At 52.3% G+C, this 20,445-nt stretch overlaps 1 protein-coding gene across 1 annotated transcript in view; it reads right to left on the minus strand.

Moving 5' to 3' along the window:
• Positions 1-20,445, minus strand: part of CSMD2 (CUB and Sushi multiple domains 2) — a 257,406-nt gene that overhangs the window by 84,125 nt on the left and 152,836 nt on the right. Inside the window, exons 15-25 of the mRNA XM_017828252.1 lie at positions 19,563-19,701; positions 18,748-18,935; positions 17,993-18,181; positions 17,690-17,806; positions 13,150-13,365; positions 10,083-10,271; positions 7,989-8,158; positions 6,559-6,715; positions 5,772-5,963; positions 4,481-4,607; positions 104-306 (exon numbers count right to left, since the gene is read on the minus strand). Of these exons, the coding sequence (XP_017683741.1) occupies positions 104-306; positions 4,481-4,607; positions 5,772-5,963; positions 6,559-6,715; positions 7,989-8,158; positions 10,083-10,271; positions 13,150-13,365; positions 17,690-17,806; positions 17,993-18,181; positions 18,748-18,935; positions 19,563-19,701 (1,887 nt within the window). The remainder of the gene's footprint in view (positions 1-103; positions 307-4,480; positions 4,608-5,771; positions 5,964-6,558; positions 6,716-7,988; positions 8,159-10,082; positions 10,272-13,149; positions 13,366-17,689; positions 17,807-17,992; positions 18,182-18,747; positions 18,936-19,562; positions 19,702-20,445) is intronic.

A 20,445-nucleotide genomic window follows, 5' to 3' on the forward strand; every position in this document is an offset into this window, starting at 1 on the left:
TGAGGTCTCCCCTCAGTCTCCTCTGCTCCAGCTGAACACACCAAGTGCCCTCAGTGTCCTCCCACGGCTCCAAACCCAGGTCCTTCCCGTGCTGGCTGCCCACCTGAGAACTGGATGGCAAAGCCCTGCTTGCTGGTGAAGAAGTCGGTGTTGAACTGCAGGATGAGGGAGTTGAAGGTGCTGTGCACGTCCCCGGGGAGCCCCGACCCGCTGAGCTCCCTCAGCAGGATCCCCTTCTCCACCGGCCCGTCCCAGATCCGCAGCACGTCGTGGAACTCCTCGGTGTGGAAAACCATGAAGTGGAGCCTGGGGGGGCAAACCAACCGCAAGTCAGACCACAGACAGCTCTGGAAGGATCAGGGATGTGCTGGGTACCAACCTGAGGTGGTTTGGCCCACAGGGAATGTGTTCCCTCATCTACAGCTCAGCCTGGAATAACTGCGTCGGTCCTTCACCCAACCCCAATTCCTCCCTGATAAATCACATCCATGAACCAAACCCAGCCCAGTCAGGAACAGTAATGTCTTCTGAGAAACCTTCCTTCTGAGAAACCTTCCTTCTGAGAAACCTGAGGAGCCCTGGAAGTGGGTCCTCTCCTGAGCAAACAGAATTGCTGATCTCTCCTAAAAGCGTTTTCAGGAACAAGGTAAAGGTCCATTGTGGGCAGTGAAAATGTCCCTGGCCAGAACAGACTGTTGGTTTTACAACCAAAGGGGCTTAGACATTGCAATGAGCAGCTGCCACACACGAAAGGCTGAGGGAGCCACCAGCTAAAGGCTGGAATCACGGAATCATGGAATGTTCTGAGCTGCAAGGGACCCACAAGGATAATCCAAGTCCAAATCCTGGCCCTGCACAGACACCCCAACAATCCCACCCTGTCACTGGGAGCCTTGTCCAAACACTCCTTGATTTCTGGCAGGTTTGGGGCCACGATCACCTCCCTGGGGATGCAGGTGATGGGTCAGGGATCAGTCCCTTCCACTCCTGCACTTCAAATGCCAAGTGAAGAGGAGGCCTTGAATTGCCCCTGTTTGTGATTGCCCTGTTAGCACTGGGGGACAGACCCTCTGACACAACAAAAACAGGCAACTTGAGCCACCCCAGCATGAAATGGGGACAGAAACCTATAAAGGGAAAAAATCTATACAAAATAAAACCAGCAGGTACTGTGCTTAAAACCCTGACTGTCCACAGAGGGAGAATTCACTTGGCTGCTTTCCCATTTATCCGGGGCAAACATAAATAAATCAGGTAGAACCATAAAAAGGGGAGGGGGGGTAAAAAGCCCCCACTGCAACAAAATGATGCCCACAGAAGCTGGGAGAAACCTGAAGAGCTGACTCATAAATCCACCCAGCAGAGACCTTGAGCAAAGAGAAAGGCAAAGGCAGACTGGAGAGAAAATCAGGATGGATGGTGCAGAGCTGTTCTCCACGGCTGCCTCGGCCTGGTGACGTTTGTGCTCAGGCAGAGGGGGCCCAAGGAGCCAGAACTGCTGGAAAAACCCAGGGCTGGAGTCACTGGAGCCAGGGAGATGCTGCCAGGGGGTGACCTGGGCTGGGGGGACAGCCTGGAGCTGCCACCAGCAGCTCCCCGTGGGGCCAGGGCTGCCTGAAGAATCTCACCCCCCTCGTTCAGTTTGGAAGAACCAACTTCAGGCAAAGCTCTGCTGGGAGGAGAGCACAGCAGGATGTCCAGGTGAGCCAGGGACAGGTTACTCAGTGCCAGTTGGTCCAGCAGACTGTTGGAATATCAGATTTTATGGAGAAAACCGGTGTTCTCTGGAGCAAATCCATCTATTCAACAGCCACTTGTGAGTTTTCTCTCAGCCTGACTCTGTTCCCAGCAGGGACAAGGCAGAGACACTGGCTTAGCAGGCAGTGGAGAGGAGGAGAGCTTTATCCCTGTGCTCTGACAATCCCAATTACATGCATGAAAATGCAGCAAAAAGCAAATCAGAAATTGGGAACATATATCCATATATATTTGTGTGAAGGAGGGAAAGCTCTGCCAGCTCAGCAAGGAACAGAGAGGAGAGCCCAGCTCTGCCCTGAATAACCCCTGGGGAGCCCTTTTAGCCCCAGCTCTTCCCAAAGCACCCCCCAACCCCACTGACCCACCTGGGGGGGGCTTTCTGCTGCCATTCCCCATCCCAGCTCTGCCCATCCCAGCAAAGGGCTGGGATCCCACCTGGAGCTCCTCAGGAGCATCCTGGCATCCTCCTCCTTCCCTCCCTTCCTTCTCCCCCCCTCCCCAAAGCCTCCCAGGCAAACCCAGTCCCTTCCCCTGTGATGTTTATGCACGAGGGTGTTTGCACAGGCACAAAATTAATCCCCTCTCCGAGTGCAACCCTTTAACTTTCATGGCAATAAAGTGCAGACTCATTTTTCTCTCTGTCTCGCCTCTCTCTCCCCTTCCCCTCGTGCTGTGTGCAGATACAGCTTTATTCAAAAAGCTCTGGTGATTAATTTTCATGTAAGTTATAAATGAGAGCTTTATACAATTGTACCATGCGTGAAGAGGATTATTTTTCCAGTGGATTACCATAAAAATGAAGTTGCTGAAAATGTGCTCTCTCGACTCCCCAGAGATCATCTGTTCTGTCTGAGCTGGCAAATAAAAGGGGCAGGAGAAGGGAGCTCTCACCTCTAAGGAGAGGAAGGGTCACCAGGTGTGTTGCTGTGATACCACCCAGCATTTTTCACTTCAGCCTTGGCCCCTTCCAAGCCTTTGGCTGATCCAAAATCTCTCCTCTGCTCCCTGATTTTAGGGATGACATGAGCCAAGCCTGAGGCTGCCACTGGATGGGGGGAAAGGAGGGTCTCATGTCTGCTTTGTCCTATAAAAATCTTCAGAATCTTTTTACAGGAGAATAAAAATAAAGGAGATTTCAACTGGAAGTTGCAATTCAGCTGCATTGGCTGCTCACCCCAGAAACCATCCATTACTGAGCCATTCCAAAGGGCAGAGCTAATGGAGGGAATTTCTGCATTAAATAAAAATGAAAATACTGGACCAAATCTATCTCCAGCAGAAACCCATCGACTAAAAGCACCACAGAGCTCAACCCGATTAACAGGCTCCACTGAAGGGAGGACGGGGGTGATGCAGCAAGGAAGACAAAATGGGAGATAAAATGGGATTGAGAGTGAAGGAATGCAGGGTGGAACAGCCCCTGAAATGGGGCTGGCACAGGTCACAAGCACCAGGAACTGCAGTGGGAGGACAGTGGGAGAAGAGGATTATTTTAAACAGAACTTTGAAGCTCCATTTCTCTCCCCCTCAAGCCCCACCACTTGGTAAAAGCTTTACTTGCCCAAACATTCCAGTTTTCTGTCTCAAATGGCTTTAGCTGGGCTGAAATATGTGGGCACACACAGAGCAGGGCTGGGAAACATCCGTGTGGGGAAGCAGCAGGATCAGAGATGAAGGATCACGGAGCAGGAACTGCCTGGGTTCTGCTGGGGACTGCACCAACCTCACCAGCCAAATGTTCTCAATCCCATCCTTACCCAGAGTCACATAACTCATGAACAAATTCCATTTCCAACTCATTTCCAACAGGGAAGTGGCAACGGGGTGGGAAGAGAAGTCAGAGGAGCAGGAGGAGGGAACAGTCTCGGGTCTCTGCACAGAGCAGATGTTTAGAAACAACCTCAAGTCATCCTTCAGGAGGATAATGGCTTTGTGTGTGCTCTCAGTGTTATTAAAACAATCAACAATGCAGGGAGGAGATGAAGGCTGGGCCCTGGGGCCTCAGTTTTCCAGCTGCCCACCCACCCCTGGGCACCCTCACACCTGAACATTCCCTCTCCCAGACACAGCAGGGCAGAGCTCATCCCCTGCAGGGTTTGATCTCTGCATGGGAGATGAAGCACACCCAGAATTACCTTCCCTGAACCTTTCCTGGGATGATTCCCTGCAACTTCCTGCACACATCCTCACTTCAGGATCATGTCACTGCTGGGACATTCCACACCAACGTGGTGGGAAAGGTTTGACTCTCAGTACATCCCATGAGGAGAGGGGTGGGAAGCTCTCACTGTAGGTGCACACAGGAGCTCTGGGGTGTTGTTTGGACCTGGTAACACCACAGGCAGCAGCAGCACATGGAGCTGTGGCACCATCCAGGACACCACAGCTGGGAAAAGAAAGGAGCAGTGATGCCACTCTGGTCTCTGAGCAACCTGGGCTGATGGAAGGTGTCCCTGTCTGGAACTGGGAAAAGAAAGGAGCAGTGATGCCACTCAGGGCCTCTGAGCAACCTGGGCTGGTGGAAGGTGTCCCTGTTTGGAACTGGATGATTTTTAAGGTCCCTTCCAACCCAAACCATCCCTGACCCTGCCCAGCCTGGCAGGAGCTGCACCAGGGCTCGACCCTTCCCTCCGAGCCACGGGACGTTCTCCCGACTTGCTTTATGGAACTGTGGCTCTGGAAAAATCAGCTGGATGTGCCAGGAGAGCCAAGTCCCACTCACCCTATGGTGCAGCCAGGCTCTGCCTCGATGGTCCAGATGCAGTTGAGGTTGTGGTCGTAGGGGGTCGGGTAACCCGGGGACAGGATCCGCCCCGAGGCCTCTCCTCTGATGGTCCCTCCACACTCAGCTGGAACAGACACAGGGGTCAGGGGGCAGATTCAAGGCAACAACACAAATCTCCTCCTACAAATACAACTGGGAGTATTTCCTGCCCTTCCCAGGGATTCTTAAAGCCCCCAGAGCAAAGATAAAGGGAATTTAATTCAGCGAAAAGGTTGAGCTGGCAGAATAATTCTGCATTTCTGTGCAGATCTGATGGGCTGTCAAAGCTTCCCTCCACCTTTCTGACTGTGGGGAGCATCCTGTTCCCCCAGTCTACTCATGGGGGGTGAGACAGCTCAAGTCTTCTGTCTGTATTCATCAGTGTGGGAAAACAAAGAAGCCCAACATGTGTCTGTGTAAATGAACTCCAAAAGAATGGGAGGATTTTGAGTCATTTCTGTAACATAGCCATTAAAATTCTTTAACTTTCAGTTCTTAAGGTTTTCTTAAGAAGCTCAGACACGGCCTCACACACAATAAATGCAGAGCAAACAGGGTGAAGGTTAAGAAGACACACAAATCACAGAAATTTGTATTTTTACCTCAATAATCAGCAAAAAATTCAGCAAAGAGTTACTGCAGGAGTGGTCCCGACTCAGGGGAGGGCAGAGTGGCAGTGTCTGGCACATCACAACCACGAGGGCAGTTGTGGAGTTGGTTGGAGAGAGTGCAAGAACCTCCCCATGTCCTGGACACAGCTAATGATGGAGCTGTCAAGTCCCAGAGCAACAGCCCTTCATTTGGACACCCAATAATATCACAATCTTCCAAGCAAGAAGATCTCCAGGTAAAAGGGAACTCAGGGTTTGGCTTAGGAAGGATGGGGGGGGGGAATTAAAATGTCTGAGAGTGGGATCAGATGCCAAGCAGCTCTCCAACAGGCCTGACTCTGAGCTGGCAGATGCCTGGGCACACGTTGATGCCTGGCATTATCAGAAGGTGCCACTCAAGTTTAACGTGTCCAAGTGAAAGGACAAGGAGTGGGAAAAAAAAAAAAAAACAACAAAAAAGGAATGTTTCATGTTAAAACTGCTTGGAGTGCTCTCAGCCTGAAGATGCCTTGCACAGGATCCTCTAATTAATGCATTAATATCAGAGGTAATGACACATGTGTCATTAAAAAGTAGGGACAAAGGGCCCTGGTGGGTCTCGAGGTGATGCTCAGTTTGAAGAGCCAGAGGTGTCTCACCTACACAGGTTGGCAGGGGCTGGTCCCACGCTCTCCTCTCGCCAGTCAGGCAGCCCAGGACCCTGCTGCCCCTCAGGGTGTACCCGGGGTCACAGCTGAAGGACACGGAGCTGCCAGCAAAGTGTCCCTCGTCGTGCACCTTGTACCCAAACTGGGGCACTCCGGGGTCCTCGCACTTGATGAGCTCGAAACCTGCAGGGAGAGGAAGGGCAGCTCTTTGTCTGCATCAGGTATTTCCCAGCCAGGAGATGTTAACACAGCCCCAAAGGCAGCATATTGAAAATCAGTGGGTTTTTGTAATTAATGTTTGAGTGAGGTCCCAGAAATCTGGTGGCTCGGCTTTAAATCCGAATTTCTGTATGGCCACAGAAAAGGTTCAATCATCTTCCAGGGAACAAGGGACAGGAGGAGAGGGAATGGCCTCCAGCTGTGCAAGGGTCAGGTTGGACACCAGGAGGAATTTCCTCATGGAAAGGCTGGTCAGGCTTTGGAAGGGGCTGCCCAGGGAGGTTTGGAGTGCCCAGCCCTGGAGGTGTCCCAGGAAGGGCTGGAGGTGGCACTGAGTGCTCTGGGCTGGGGGACAAGGTGGGGATGGGGCACAGGGTGGATCCAGGGGCTGGGAGGGCTTTTCCAACCTCAGTGATCCTGGGATTCTGTGATCTCCCACACTCCAATTCCTCTTAGGGTGTAAGATCTTTATGGAAAGGGCTCTTTGCCCTGGTCATGCAACTGTGGCAGAGAAACACCCCTTCACCCCACCACACGAGCACGTGGGCTTAAAACTCACTGGAAAACTGCAGCTCAAAGCCTTTGCTGGTGTTGGCAGAGTTGGTGATGAACTCCAGCCACATGGAGCTGGAGGTGCTGTTGATGCTGGTGCCCAGCATGTCCGAGCGGCTGAAGGTGCCCAGCAGCCGGGCAGAGCTGTTGGTGCCATCATAGACCTGGGAGGGACCAGAAACACGGACTGAAAACCTGGTTTTAATCACTGCTTCAGGGACCAAACCAGCACTGCCCAGAGAATGTGGCTGCCCCACCCCTGGAAGTGTCCAAGGGCAGGTTGGAGCAGCCTGGGACGGTGGAAGGTGTCCCTGCCCAGGGCAGAGGGTGGAAAAAGTTGTTTTTAAGGTCCTTTCCAACCCAAACCCATCCATGATCCACAAGTGCAAACAGGGACAAAGCCTCTGAAGTGAAATAAAGAGTCTGTCCTGATGAGACTCCACGGTGCTGCTCAGCTGAGGAGCAGGATTTACACCCTGGAGGATCCACCTCCTCCTCCTTACACGGAGCTCGCTCTGCTCTCAGGGCTGTCTCCCGAATTCATCTCTCTTTGCAAAGAACCAGCTCCTGAGAAAAAACATTTTCTCCCCAGACCGACTCACAGATGAGCCTTGAACCTGCTATTAGTTAAGAAAAAGCCCAAATGGGGTTTTTCCTTTCTTTCAGACAGCAGGATTCTCCGGGAGGACAAAGAGCAGCTCCTCGCTCGTGGAGATCGATGGGAACTTTCCCGGGAAGCAGATGAGAAGTTGATGACAAACCCGGCGAGGGAACATAATTCCTTTGACAACGAGTATATTCTCTGCATTAACTGGAAATCTTTCTCTCTTTCCAGTCATCTGTGAGCTGAAAATATGTGGATTACAGCTCTCTTGGAGTGCAGGAATATGGCACTTCAGTAAGGACAGAGGCGTTCCTGGGAGATGGCTCAGCATCAGTGATATTAATGCCTCCTTCAAACCCATTGCTTTGTGCTTAATAGAAACTCAGCCTGGATTTGTCTCCTCCTCCATAGAGTCCTGAAGCTTGTAAATGCAGATTAATCTGATTATGGCAACGCTGAAGAGTTTGGAGCTCTGCATTTAAATAACCCCCTTTTCGGGACAAATCAGCCTTGATTCTTAAAAGTACTAAAATAAAGCTAAAACCCTCCAGCTTCCCCATGTGTTACCAGTTTTTCCTGTGCAATTATGCAGGGAGGAACTGAAGTTTAGAGGGTCCCTGGGGATTTTGCTGCTGTCTTGCAGAGTGCTGTGGCAATCACTTCATGTCACAGCGGTGACTGCTTGTCAGCAGTCCTGCTATGAGTCTGTCCCAGGGATCATCACCCTGTCTGGGCCTGGGTGGCATTTTCCAGGTCAGTCCCACCTAATTCCATTAAATAGAACATCCCTTCCCTTTCAGACCTTGCTCTCAGGGGCAGCTTCACTGAATTACCTTGAGGACATCTCCTGCCTCCAGCTCAAACGTCCTGGCTTTCAGCTGGATCCCCTTCCCTGGCTGGGTCTGGATGGAGTAGATGCACTCGTGGTTGTTGTTGTAGTTGAGTGGGTAGTTGGGGGACAGCAGCACACCCTGGGTTCCAGTGACAGAGGAGCCACATTCAGCTGCACCAAGACACAAAAGCACATTTTAATAACCACATGGACCTTCTGGCCATGCCACACATGCACGTGATTCCTCCAAAGGCCACAGTTCCTCACTCCTTCCTGCACTCAGGAAGAAGGAAAGAGGCTTTTCCCTGTTGTTGTTCCCTACAACCTGCAGTCTGTCCCTGCTCCATCACATTTTCCTGGTCAGACTTCTCCCCTCCTTCTCCAGACCTGCCTCCTCCTCCACTCTGAGCACTGTAAACACCATCTGACTTGGAGCCAGATTTGAAGTCAGAAGGTTTGTGGGACTCGAAACTGGGTAGAATGATGCCATTTAGAGAAGGAAGAGGTGGCAGCTTCGGAGGCTCAAACCTGTCCTGGATGTCAGGAGACAACAATTTAATGCTGCTGGAAAATAACCACCCCTCACCTCTGTATTTCATATTTTAATTACAAGTTTGAGGACACAATCTCTGCCTCACAACCTCCCCACAGGGAACCTGCACTGCCTCTGCTGCTCCCCCAAGGAAGGGTCAAAGCAGCAGCAGCAGATACACCCAGAGGAGGCACTTTGGGGGGGACTTTCTCCTCCTCTCTTGCCATGTACCAAAAGCAGGGCCCTCCTTTGGCCCAGATTCCCCAGGGATGGTGCCGGACACGTCAGCACCCGGGATCTGCTGGAAGCAGCAGCTGGTGTGGAGAGTTCCTGCCCTGGCCAGCGGGGCTGGACAAAGGAACAAAACACTCTCAGTTCTCTCCTCACCATCTCTAGAACAGGACCTGAATACAGAGTGCCTGGAAAAGCAATTAAATCTCCTGTGATCTTAACGAGCAAGTCTCCAGTTTCCATCTCCACCCGGGGTGAGCGCGGAGATCCGAGCTGGGGCCGCTGTGACACGAGCTGGGGATGCTGTGACAGGGCTGTCACCTTGCCCAGAGCTCTGGGCCATCACCACAGAGCCCGACCTGTCACCACAAACCCTTCTGAGCCAGCTGCAGCAGGGAAATGGCAGCCACTGTGTCCACGCAGGGCTGAGCTCTGAGGATCGGCCTGAAAAGCTTTGTAAATGATTCTGTTTGATTCCCGTTCCCCTGATTAGCTTTATCTGCAGCCTGGTTATTATTCATGCCCTGAAGAGCTGCCTGGCACAGCAGGATGATGCAGCCCTGTGACCTCAGCATTCTGCAGTGCCGGGAAAGGGAAACGCATTCGGCACCGCGGGACTGAGAGGAGAGAACAGGCTGGCTCTGGAGGGGATGTCTGCTCTGCAAGGGCCCTCAAAGGTCACCCACAGATCAGGACAATGGCCCTGGCAGGCTCTGCCACGCTGCAAACAGGTGAGAGACCTGCCCTGCCTGCTCTGGATAAATCCCTCCTGGCTCCGGGCAGCACCAGAGCTCTGAACAACCTCCTACTTCAACTGTACAACAAAAAAACATGTTCCATCTTTTTGCCAAGGCCTGGAGCATCCTCCTGCCTTTCTGCAGTAGAAGTTGGACTTCTATTCCTTTACCAGGTGCCGTGGGCTGGGCAGGGGGTGCTCCCCAGCCCTGCCAGGGAAGGGTCTCTGCCCCCCATCTGCCCCCAGGGAGGACAGCCAGGAGCCAGCTCAGTGCTGCAGAGGAATCCTCCCTCTCCTCCGGCCTCAGATTTATTTATTTGTTGTGTAACTAACGGCTGGAGGGGCTAAAAAAGGACTTGCAGGGCTGAAAGCTCATCCCAGCTCCCTCTCCCCATCCCTGCACCGACCCCCCCACGAGCGGAGCGACCACATCCCGGGGGACATCACCCCTCCCGGGGGATGCCACCCATCCCAAGGGACATCACCCATCCCAAGGGACACCCCCCACCCCGAGGGACACCCCCCATCCCTGCCCACCTACAACCAGCCAGCACAGCGGGACCAACCAAGCAAAATGAAAGCACATGACCACCTACCAACACACCTTGGCAGAGGCGAACTCCACACCCGCCGCCTCCCCCCGAGGCAGGTGATCCGGGAGGCTCCTTCCAGCCGGTACCCCGGGAAGCAGGAGAAGGTGAGCACGTCCCCCACCCCGAACTGCAGCCCCTTCCTGATGCTGTAGGCCGGCACCTCTGGCTCGTCACAGGGCTCCAGGTCATACTCTGGAAGGGACAGACAGACAGTTATGGGGCGGCGGGTGATGCCTCACGTTCCACCCTCACCCCGAGGGTGAGGAGGGAGCTCCAAGTGTTGGTTCCACCTGCAGGGAAGTTCTGATTCCAGAGCTTTGTGAACCTCAGGATCCATGAGGATGGATGACCTGTTTGAGCCATGAAGACCCACCTGGATCTCACTCTCCACGTTCAACCCCCTCAGGGGCATCACCTCGATTCAACCCCCCCAAAACCACCCCAGGTTCCATTCCCTGTCCCTGTGTCATGGAGAGAGAGATCCAGCTACAGCTCCAGCCACGACTGCTGCATGGAAGAGGAGAGACACTGCTGCTCTGAAAGTGGAAAGGATCTTTCCTTCTTCCCTTCTGGACTTTTATTGGAGGGAAAAGAGATTTGATCCAATGTAAATATTGCTTTACCACAGGAGAGAGAGTTAAGATTGTGTCTATAATGTATTATAATATTTAGTTGTGTAATAATTGTGATATAATTCCCTTCCCCCCCATACTGAGTCTTGTGTTGTGTCTGGAAAAAACCCCTCACACTGGGGTGAGCTGTGGGAGGGAGAGCTTGCACTGGGAAATTGGATTTCTGGGGGTCTCAAACCAGGACACCCTGGGCATCACCAGCCCCTCGATTCAACCCCCCCCCTGAAAACACAACAAGTTCCATTCCCTGTCCCTGCTGTCACACAACCAGCCAGGTGACACCAGGGGTGACAAAGCACGATGGAGATTTGTCATTCCCCCTCTGCTGCAGGCAGACGGAGATGGATTGATCCCGGTGGGATTCCTGCTGCCTCTCCATTACTAATCCTGGAAATGAATGGATGCAGCATCTTGTTTGGGGAGTGCAGGAGAAAACACTTGAGCTGCTGCTGAAAGAAAGGTCACGTAGGATCTCGGCTGAGAGCCAGAACTGGGTCTTTGACCACAAAACACGTCAGAGCAAACCTCTCTGGAGGGTTGTTTTTGTGAAAAAATAACAGACCTGCAAAGTATAAAGTCTGCACATAAATATATATATATATATGCATGTAAAGGGAGCTAAAAATATAACTGGCTCCCAGCTTTGCTTTCCAAGAGAGGAAAGCGGCCTCCAAATACATGGAAAATCAGAGTTATAATTAGAGGCGAGCTTTTGAAAGGCAAAAGGCCATTTTTCCCCTCATCAAAACGAAAGTTAATTGGAAATTCTCTGACTGGTTTCCACAGAGTATCACATGCAAATCCCCTGAACTTCAGAGGCCAGAACAAAGGCACTGGAAACCAGGTTTTATCTGCATCTATGGCAACAGCTCTGTCCCTCAGTGAGTGTGTCAGCACCGAGCTCCCACAATAAAAATGGGCATTTCTCTTCCAGCCCCAAGTGCTGAATTCGCAGCTGTGGCCTCAGGACTCGGAAGGACACGGAGATGCATTAAAGAACAGCACCCAGGCAATAAACTCGTGTCCCTTAACTGATTGTTTTTGGGGAATGGCTTGTCAGGGCACTCAGGCAGCAAAGATTGACATTCCCTGGAATGTGTGCACAGGCAAACGCTTGAGAGTCCTCTGCAGGACTTGAGGTTGGAGGACACAGTCAAGCACCGGGTGCCCTTCAGCCAGAGATCACCACCCAGGGAGTGTTCACAGGGGGGTGACAGGACTGAGCCCTCTGGAATTAAATCTCTGCAGGTATGTTCATTGCTTTCTCCCTCCTCCCCCTCATCCTCCTCTCTCTCCTTCTGGACACAGTTCCAGCTCCCTGGGCAGCACTGTCCCTCTTTCCCCCCAAGCCTGCTCTGGTTATCCGAGGAAAATCCTGCTCTGGTTCTCCGAGGAAAATCACTGCAGCAGGTACAGCCTCTCCAGCATGGCAAGCTGGGACAGATGGGATCTTTTGGAGGGCAGTGCTGAGCAATCTGGACGTCTTGGACAAGGAGCAGGGCAGAGCTGGTCACTCCCATCACCCGCCTGGTCTCTCTCTGTGCCTCTGGTTCGTTGCTCCACTTGGATGCTCAGCCAGTGACCGACCTCTGCAGCCTGTCCTGGATGTGCCTCTGCCCCAGAGCCAGGCTGGGAGGGCTGGGAGTGTCCAGCCTGGAGAAGAGATGCTCCAGAGAGACCTTGGAGCCCTTTCCAGTGCCTAAAGGGGACTTTGGACAAGAGCCTGGAGGGACAGGACAAGTGGGAATGGATTCATGTTGGAAAAGGGGAGATTTGGGTGGGATATCAGGAAGGAATCCTTCCCTGTGAGGGTGGGGAGGCCCTGGCATGGGTTACCCAGAGAAGCTGTGGCTGCCCCATCCCTGGAAGGGTCCAAGGCCAGGCTGGAAGCAGAGAACAAATATCACATTATTCATGGAACTCTTTGGAGAGGGAATGAAAACAAAATGGCCAAGGGCAAAATGGGCATCAGTGTGTTTTCCATTGAAAGAAAACTCCTCCACTGAAAGAAAACTCCACTGGGGGATGGCTCATGGCACAGGACCATCGGGATGATGCTACTGAGGAACCACAGCCCAAAAATCCCACGTGGATGCCCAAGAGCAGCAAGTTCCAGTTAAAAAAAAATCTCCCTCCATCTCTGCTTTTCCAGATTTTATTCCAGGCTTTCACCCTTTCTCCCCTCTCCTCCTTGTCCCCTAAAAGGCAATACCTGGAATAGAGAGATGACCCTTGGATAATGGGAAAGGGAGGGTGGGGAGGCCCTGGCACAGGTTGCCCAGAGAAGCTGTGGCTGCTCCATCCCTGGAAGGCTCCAAGGCCGGGTTGGAAGCGGAGAACCTTTAAGATCCCTTCCGACCCAACCCGTCCTGTGATCCTGTGACCCGCAGCAAAGCGGGAAGGGAAAGGATTAACTCTTCCCCCAGCACTGCTCTTACCTGAGAAGGTGATGTTGAAGCCCTCGTAGGACATGGAGAAGTCGGAGATGAAGCGGATCTGGGCCGAGAAGTTGCCGAAGAGCCCCGCGCTGAGCGGGGCCGGCAGGCGGGACCCCGTCAGCTGCTGCAGGGGCTGGGCAAAGCTGGTGTTCTCGGTGATGAGGAGGTAGTCGTGCCCATTCTCCAGGTGAAAGGTGTGGAAGGTGAAGAACACACCTGCAGGGGAGGCAGGAGCAGAGGTGGTTTCACTCCCGGGGTCCCCACGGCTCTCCCCGAGCCCACCCCGATTCCCACCAGGAGCAGCTCAGTGAGGGGGGACATCCCACGGAAAATAGTGTTAGAAACAAAACAGATAAAAAACCTGAAGCCAGGGTGTGGGACAAGGCCCAGCACAGAGCCAGGCAGTGGGGATGGGGGACTCCTGTGCCTCGGAAATGTGGGAACAGCAGCAGGAGCAGCAGCAGGAGCAGCCTGGCAGCTCTGAGAGGTGTTTTATTAGAACAGTGTTGACCTTTAAATAGAGAGCAAGAGCAGCAAGAGCTGTAGCTGTGAGGACTTGAAAACAAGCATGTTCCAGAAGGAATTCATACCTGGAAAAATAGGACTTATGCCAAGTATCAAGGTCAGAGAGGCTCTTCCAGAAGATGAAGAGTGTCAGTGGTGGAACTGCAGGGACCTTCCCTGCCTTCCCGTGATGGGACTGAATCACAAAATCATGCAATGGTTGGGGTAGGAAGGGACTTTCAGGATTGTCTAATCCCACCCCCCTGCCATGGGCAGGGACACCTCCCACTAGTGCAGGTTGCTCCAAGAAAATCCTACACTTTTATTCACATCACACTGCCAAAAATAAACCCCACAACAGATCCAGCCACAGAAAGAACAGCCAAACACGGGACAAGTATTTTGTCTCGTCTCCCAAATTCAATTTCAACAATTTGAAACATTTTTTGGGAGAAGGCTGTGACCTTGCTGCATTTTGTAAATGAGCTAGAAAGGAGTAATGGATTACTTAAAGTATCCTTCACACCTCCAGACACAGAATGGGAAGCACTTCAGGGTTTTGCAGGAGCCTCCAGCGAGGTGATTTTTTTTCATGCTGGAATTCAAACGCCATTAGAAACACTTATTGTGTGGAAAATAATTCCATCTTTGAAGGGGGAAAAAAATAAAAAATAATAATAATAAAAAAAAACCACCAAAAAATGGCAGCAACAGCTTGGAGGGAGCAAAGGCAGGCAGGACCTGAGATCAGAACCCCTGTCACATCCTCGTCACAGCGAGTTAACAAGGCAAAGCCACGGCGAGCAATAAAAAGCCTCTTTGCATTTATATGGCTTTTTTTCAGCCCAGTATCTCAGCTCGGTTTCTGAGCGCCCAGGGCAGGGCTCCTGAGCCCCTGATCACGTAGGATTGGGATTCACCCTCCTCAGAATCCATCTGGAGAGACACAGCCCTCACATCCCACACATCCTACACATCCCACACATCCCACACATCCCACACATCCTACACATCCCACACATCCCTAAACATCCTACACATCCCACACATCTTGCACATCCTACACATCCCACACATCCTACACATCCCACATATCCTACACATCCCACACATCCTACACATCCCTAAACATCCCACACATCCCACACATCCTGCACATCCCACACATCCCACATATCTTGTACATCCTGCACATCCCTAAACATCCCTAAACATCCCACACATCTCTAAACATCCCTGCAACACATCCCACACACCCCTACAACGCATCCCACACATCCTGCACATCCCACACATCCCACATATCTTGTACATCCTGCACATCCTACAAATCCCACACATCCCACACACCCCTAAACATCCCACACATCCCTGCACATCCCACACATCCCTGCACATCCCACACATCCCTCCAGCAGCAGTTTGAACAGTTCTGCTCCCAGCAGGGAACACATTTACACAACTCGAGCATTCTCTGATTTTCCTTGCTCTGGTTTTCCTTTTCCCAAAGCCCCTTCTGTCCTGTCCCTGCTCACAGATCAGCTCCTGCCCCTCCACTGCCCCTTGGGAGGAAGTTTTGGCCTCTCCCAGGTTCTTCCCTCCCAGGTCTTTGGGAACATCCCACACGTGGCCAGCACACAAGTCCCTTAATTGCCCCAACTTGGCTGTTCCAACAGTTATTTTTATGTCACTGCAGACACTGAGTTACTTTATGGCCTCACAAGCTCTACAGTTTGAGTTTAAAAGCAGCTTAATTTTAAAGGTATTTAAATGCTTAAAGGGAGACTATTATTTTTAATCTGAGAGCTTCAAAGTGATTTCTTCTCCCTATAATTTGTTTTGCTGTTTCTTCTGCAGAGAATGGGAAGGAAAAAAAAACAACAAAACAAAACACCAACCTTGTGTTTGCAGAGACATTCTGTGCCACAGTAAATTTCAGACCAGAGCAAAGGTTTAATCGGTCACAAATCCTTTAAAATGAGTTTATAATTAGCCCTTATGGCAACAGTTCCACAGCCTTTAACTGGCTCTCCTCGTGTGCTTGGAGTTTTTACCTTAAAAAACCTGCAGTCCTCCAGCTCTGGGGACTGAACTGCCCTTGTGTTGGGTTGATTTTCGTGGGGTGATATTATTTCTGTTCCTTAGGTTGGGTTGGGTAAAACTGAGGGCATGAATTTCCTCTCAGATGATAAACAGGGAGAACTAAAGACATTTTGCCCTCCCCACATCTCACTCCCAGGTCAGATCTATTTTCAGTTGACTGGTAGGAGTAATAAACACTTGGAAACTATTGGAAGCTTCCTGCCTCTCTGGAATTTTGCAGGGGCACCAGTGGAACCAAAAATGTTCTGTCAGGCTCCATTTAATATTTACTTGGGTATAAAGAAGGAATTGTCAAAGTCAAGAGGAGCCCTTTTGCTTTGGGTCATTCAAATCCTTCTGCCTGGGACAGGGAAGGTGATCAAGGTGCAATGAGCTGCTGCACAGGGATAAAGTTGGGATGTCCCTGTGAGCCCTCCTGCTTCCCAGTTCCATGGGAAAGGCTTTGTGTTGGTCTCCAGCCTCTCTGACCTCCATTTCTTGGAAGGAAACGCTTCCAGGTGACCGGCAAACCTTCAAAAAGCACTTGGATAGAGGGAGGGATAAATGGAATCTTCAGTTGTAATTTGATGCTGTGGAAAGCAGCCCACAGGGCAGTCCAGGATGCTCAGACCCAAGGCAGAGTTGTTTGGATGGCCCAGGAGTGCCCACAGTGCCCTGCTGGCAGGGCTGGGCTGTTCCCTCTGCCCTGAACCGGCCCCAGCAGCATCTCCCACAGCCCAGAGAACAAACACCCCTGGATTTACAGACAAATCCCTGCCAGCAAAAAAAAACCCGTGGTTTTTTCCAGCCTTGGCCTGAAGAATTCCCTCTGGTGTTGACATAAAAGCAGCCAGGCCATCAGAGCTGCACTTTCTCATGTCAAACAGAGCCAGTTTGGTGCCCTGGGCTGAGCTGGGCTCCGGGATAACACAACGTCTCACCGGAGAGCTGGAGCCCAGGCAGAGCGGATTAATTGGAGAGTGGATTGCAGCCACTCCACAGAACACTTTTCCCAGCATGTGATGGTTCCCTTAATGCACTGTGCTGTTCATTGACAAGTTTATTTGCTGTAATACAAATGGAATTTGGCAAATTGGCTCATGAGCCCTCCCGCCGTGCCGGTATCGGGTACGACAGGAGAGTTATGGAAGAGTGAGAAAGTCATCTAAAGGCTTTGTATCCTCTGTGTGAGCCCAGGAGATGCTGCTGGATCGTGGGGAATTACCCCCCTCCCCTCATCAAACCTGCTCTCTGATCATCAGTGATACTTTTCCTCAACTTTTCCTCCAATAGACAAGAGCTTGGCCTGCACAGGAGCCTGGCCTGAACACACCTGCACTGGAAATACTCCTGGGTAGTGGGAAAAGGGGAGAGGCAGAGCTGGGAACTGAGAGCCCAGGTCCTATCCCATGTCTGGGAATGATTTCCTACATGCTCCCACTTCTCCAGCTGTAAAATGTTCCACAGACAGTGACCCAGCACTGCAAAGGGAAATCAGCCTGAAAGGGCCACCAAACATTCCTGCAGGGCCACCAAACATTCCTGCAGGGGTGGCAGTGGCAGCTCCTCCCTCCTCTGTGGGACATTCCTGGCATTGCCAGGTATCCAAATGCTGTATTTCAGTATATTTGGATCTACAGATCTCTCTCTCTCTTCCTGATTTTCAGGATACTGCCACAAAGGTCTGAAACAGGACACAACACCTGCCACAGGTCGTGGCTGACAGAGAACCACCTTCCCCTCTTAATCCTCTCCACTTTGAAAGGGTGACTAGTTCTGACACCAAAATCCTCTGCATCTTATCCAGAGACAAGGTTTGGGTGGTGGCAGAACTGGCCAAGCCCGTGGGCACCATCACTGCTGAGAGAAACTGGTTTACACAGGGAGCAGCTTTTCTCCCACTCACCACCATCCTTCAGGCCTCCCAAACTGCTCCAAGCTGGAGGCTCCTCACCTTTTCCATGGGATGTTTCTATTGTCCACGTGCAGTTCAAGTTGTTGGGATAAAAATCGGGGAAGCCTGGGGACAGGATGGTACCACTGGAGCCACGGATGTAACCTCCACAGAGAGCTGCAGACAGGGCAGAGAGAGAACAAAACCACTCAGACAACCCCCTAATGAGGGGCATCAGCTCTTCCAGAGGGCAAAACAAAGCCCAGCCCCTCAAAAATCAAACAAAACACACGGATCAGATGTCACTGGGAGATTCCCAGATGTGCCAGGGCGGGGTTTGCCCCCCTGCAGATGTGCCCTTACCCTCACAGCTGGGCAGGGGGCGGCTCCACTGGAAGTTTGGCTCACACTCCAGGGCCTCGCTGTCACTCAGGGTGTATCCTGAGTCACAGCTGAAGGTCACCAGGGCTCCCACGTAGAAATCGTTGCCGTGGCGCTGTCCGTTCACCGGGATCCCGGGATCCAGGCAGTGGTCGGACTGGAGCTTCACAGCTGTGCCAACAGAGCCTCAGTCACTGCTCAGCCCCTCCCAGAGCTCACCCCAAACCCTGCAGGTTACCCCCAAAGTGAGAGGTGGAATAGAGAGAGGAACTGGTGGGATTCTTGGGGCTGGGAGCTGGACTTGACGATCCGTGTGGGATCTAGGGCAGGATGTTCTGGGATTCTGGGAACTCATCCCTGCCTCCTAAAATAAAAACTGAAAAACTCTATATAAACAGCCAAGTTGGTCGATGGTTGTGGACTCCCCATCCCTGGAAGTGGCCAAGGCCAGGTTGGAAGGGGCTCTGAGCAACCTGGTCCAGTGGAAGGTGCCCCTTGCCCACAACGAGGGGTTAGAACAAGGTGAGCTTTGAGGTCCCTTCCCACCCAAACCATTCCAGGATTCCAGAAAAGGCAGAAACTGCTCCTCCACTGGCACAAAGCAGTGCAGCTTCTCCCTCCCCAGCCCCTGAGCAGTGAGAACTGCCTGGCACAGGGAAAAGGAGATCCAAGGGGCCCCTGACTGAGGCCGCTGTGCTGCTGGAGAACACGGAATGACCCCGAGAACCCGCACTCACTTTCGTATCGGATCTGAAAGCCAATGTCAGAGTGGCTTTTGTCAGTGGTGAACAGGAGGTAGAGGTAGTTGCTGGTGCTGATGAGGAACTGGGGCACCTGGGTCCCGTCGTAGACCCCGATCAGGGGGGAGGAGTAGGAGCGGCCGTCCCGCACTTCCAGCGTGTCGTAGTTCACCTCTGTCTTGAACCTGGAAGGGCCACGGAGGAACTGAACCCCCCACGTGGCTCAGTTTGCTGAACTGCAGCCCTGAGGGAGCTGGAACAACCAGGAGGCAGCACAGGCCGCGGGGGGAGAGGTGGGGGCCTTCCTCCTGCCTGAGCATCTCCCTGGAGCCCGTCAGTCCCATGTTTCTTGCTGACCCCTCACCTCCCTCATCTGCTGACAGCGACCAGTCCTCGCAGCAACAATCCCCTCCCAGACACAGGAGTCAGGAGAGCACGGCCCCTCCTCCAGCTGTGCAATCCAGGGGAAGCCAAGAGACTCAGCATTCCCAAGGCTGGAGCAGATCCTCCCTGCTGCTACTCCCCCAGGAACGCGGGGGAGGCTCAGCCTCCAAAAACGTGTCCTACCCGTGCCTAAAATAACACTGCAGAGGAGCAGGAGTGAGTCAAAACAGGGGAAAAATCACTATTTCCCACCTTTTCTACTTGAATGTCAGGTGAATTTTAATGCCTTGTCAGTTGATAAATAAAAAAGGGGAGCAGAGGACCTGAGTGCCAGACACGCGCGGAGCAGCTCGTTCCTCGCCTTGGCTGCACCTCAACCCCCCGGGAACCACCCAGAACACCCCCAGAGAGGGAGTTTGGAGGAGCACCTGTCAAAGGTGATCTTGATGGGGTAGCCAGGCTGGGCCTCGATGACCCAGGCACAGCTCAGCGAGTCCTTGTAGAAGCCAGGCCAGCCAGGGGACAGGATGGTGCCACTGGGCGATGTCAGGTGGCCACCACAGGGTGCTGGGGACAAGGAAATGGCACAATTCACACAATCAGCCACCACAGAGGCTGGAAAAAACCTCTTAATATTATCAAGTCTAACGCTGCCAAGTCCCCCACTAAACCATGTCCCTCAGTGCCACGTCTGCACGTGTTTAAATTTGGGTGAAGAGCAGCACAGAAGCTGCAGCACCATCAGATGCTCCCTCCCTGCCAAGGCAGGGCCATCCTGCCATGCAAAGCTTTCATGCACTGCTGTCTCCCACCTGTTAAAAATAATCAGAAGCACCAACAGGAACTGGTAAGAAATTGCCTTTTCAGCTTAGAATGAAGACACAGTAATCTGCTCCTGTCCCTGGGGGAGCCAGCAGCCTGACCTTGAGCAGTGGCTCCGAGGGGACAGGGTGTAATAATAATTGTTAGACATAAAAGCAGAGGAATCTGCAAGGTCAGTTTGCATTTCAGCAGCTGCAGGTGCCAGAAATCCTTTCCTGCCTGTGGTAATTGAGTCGTGGCTTTTCTACCACGAGGGACATCACCAGACCACGGCATTTATTCCACACCGTGGTCCCTCGTGCCACCAGCAGAAGCTGAAGGTATATTATTATTATATTTTCTGGGGGGGAAAAAAAAAAGAAGAGACACTGGAGCTGATGGATCAGAGGTGGAAAAATCCCACAGCCCTCAAAAAACTGCCAGGTCTTGTCCTTGGGGCCTGTGGGACCAGCTCTGAGGAGCAGCTGCTGAAGCACCGACCCAGGGCCA

Source organism: Lepidothrix coronata, unplaced genomic scaffold, assembly GCF_001604755.1.
Source record: "Lepidothrix coronata isolate B3197 unplaced genomic scaffold, Lepidothrix_coronata-1.0 Scaffold147, whole genome shotgun sequence".
Classification (NCBI taxonomy): Eukaryota; Metazoa; Chordata; class Aves; order Passeriformes; family Pipridae; genus Lepidothrix; species Lepidothrix coronata.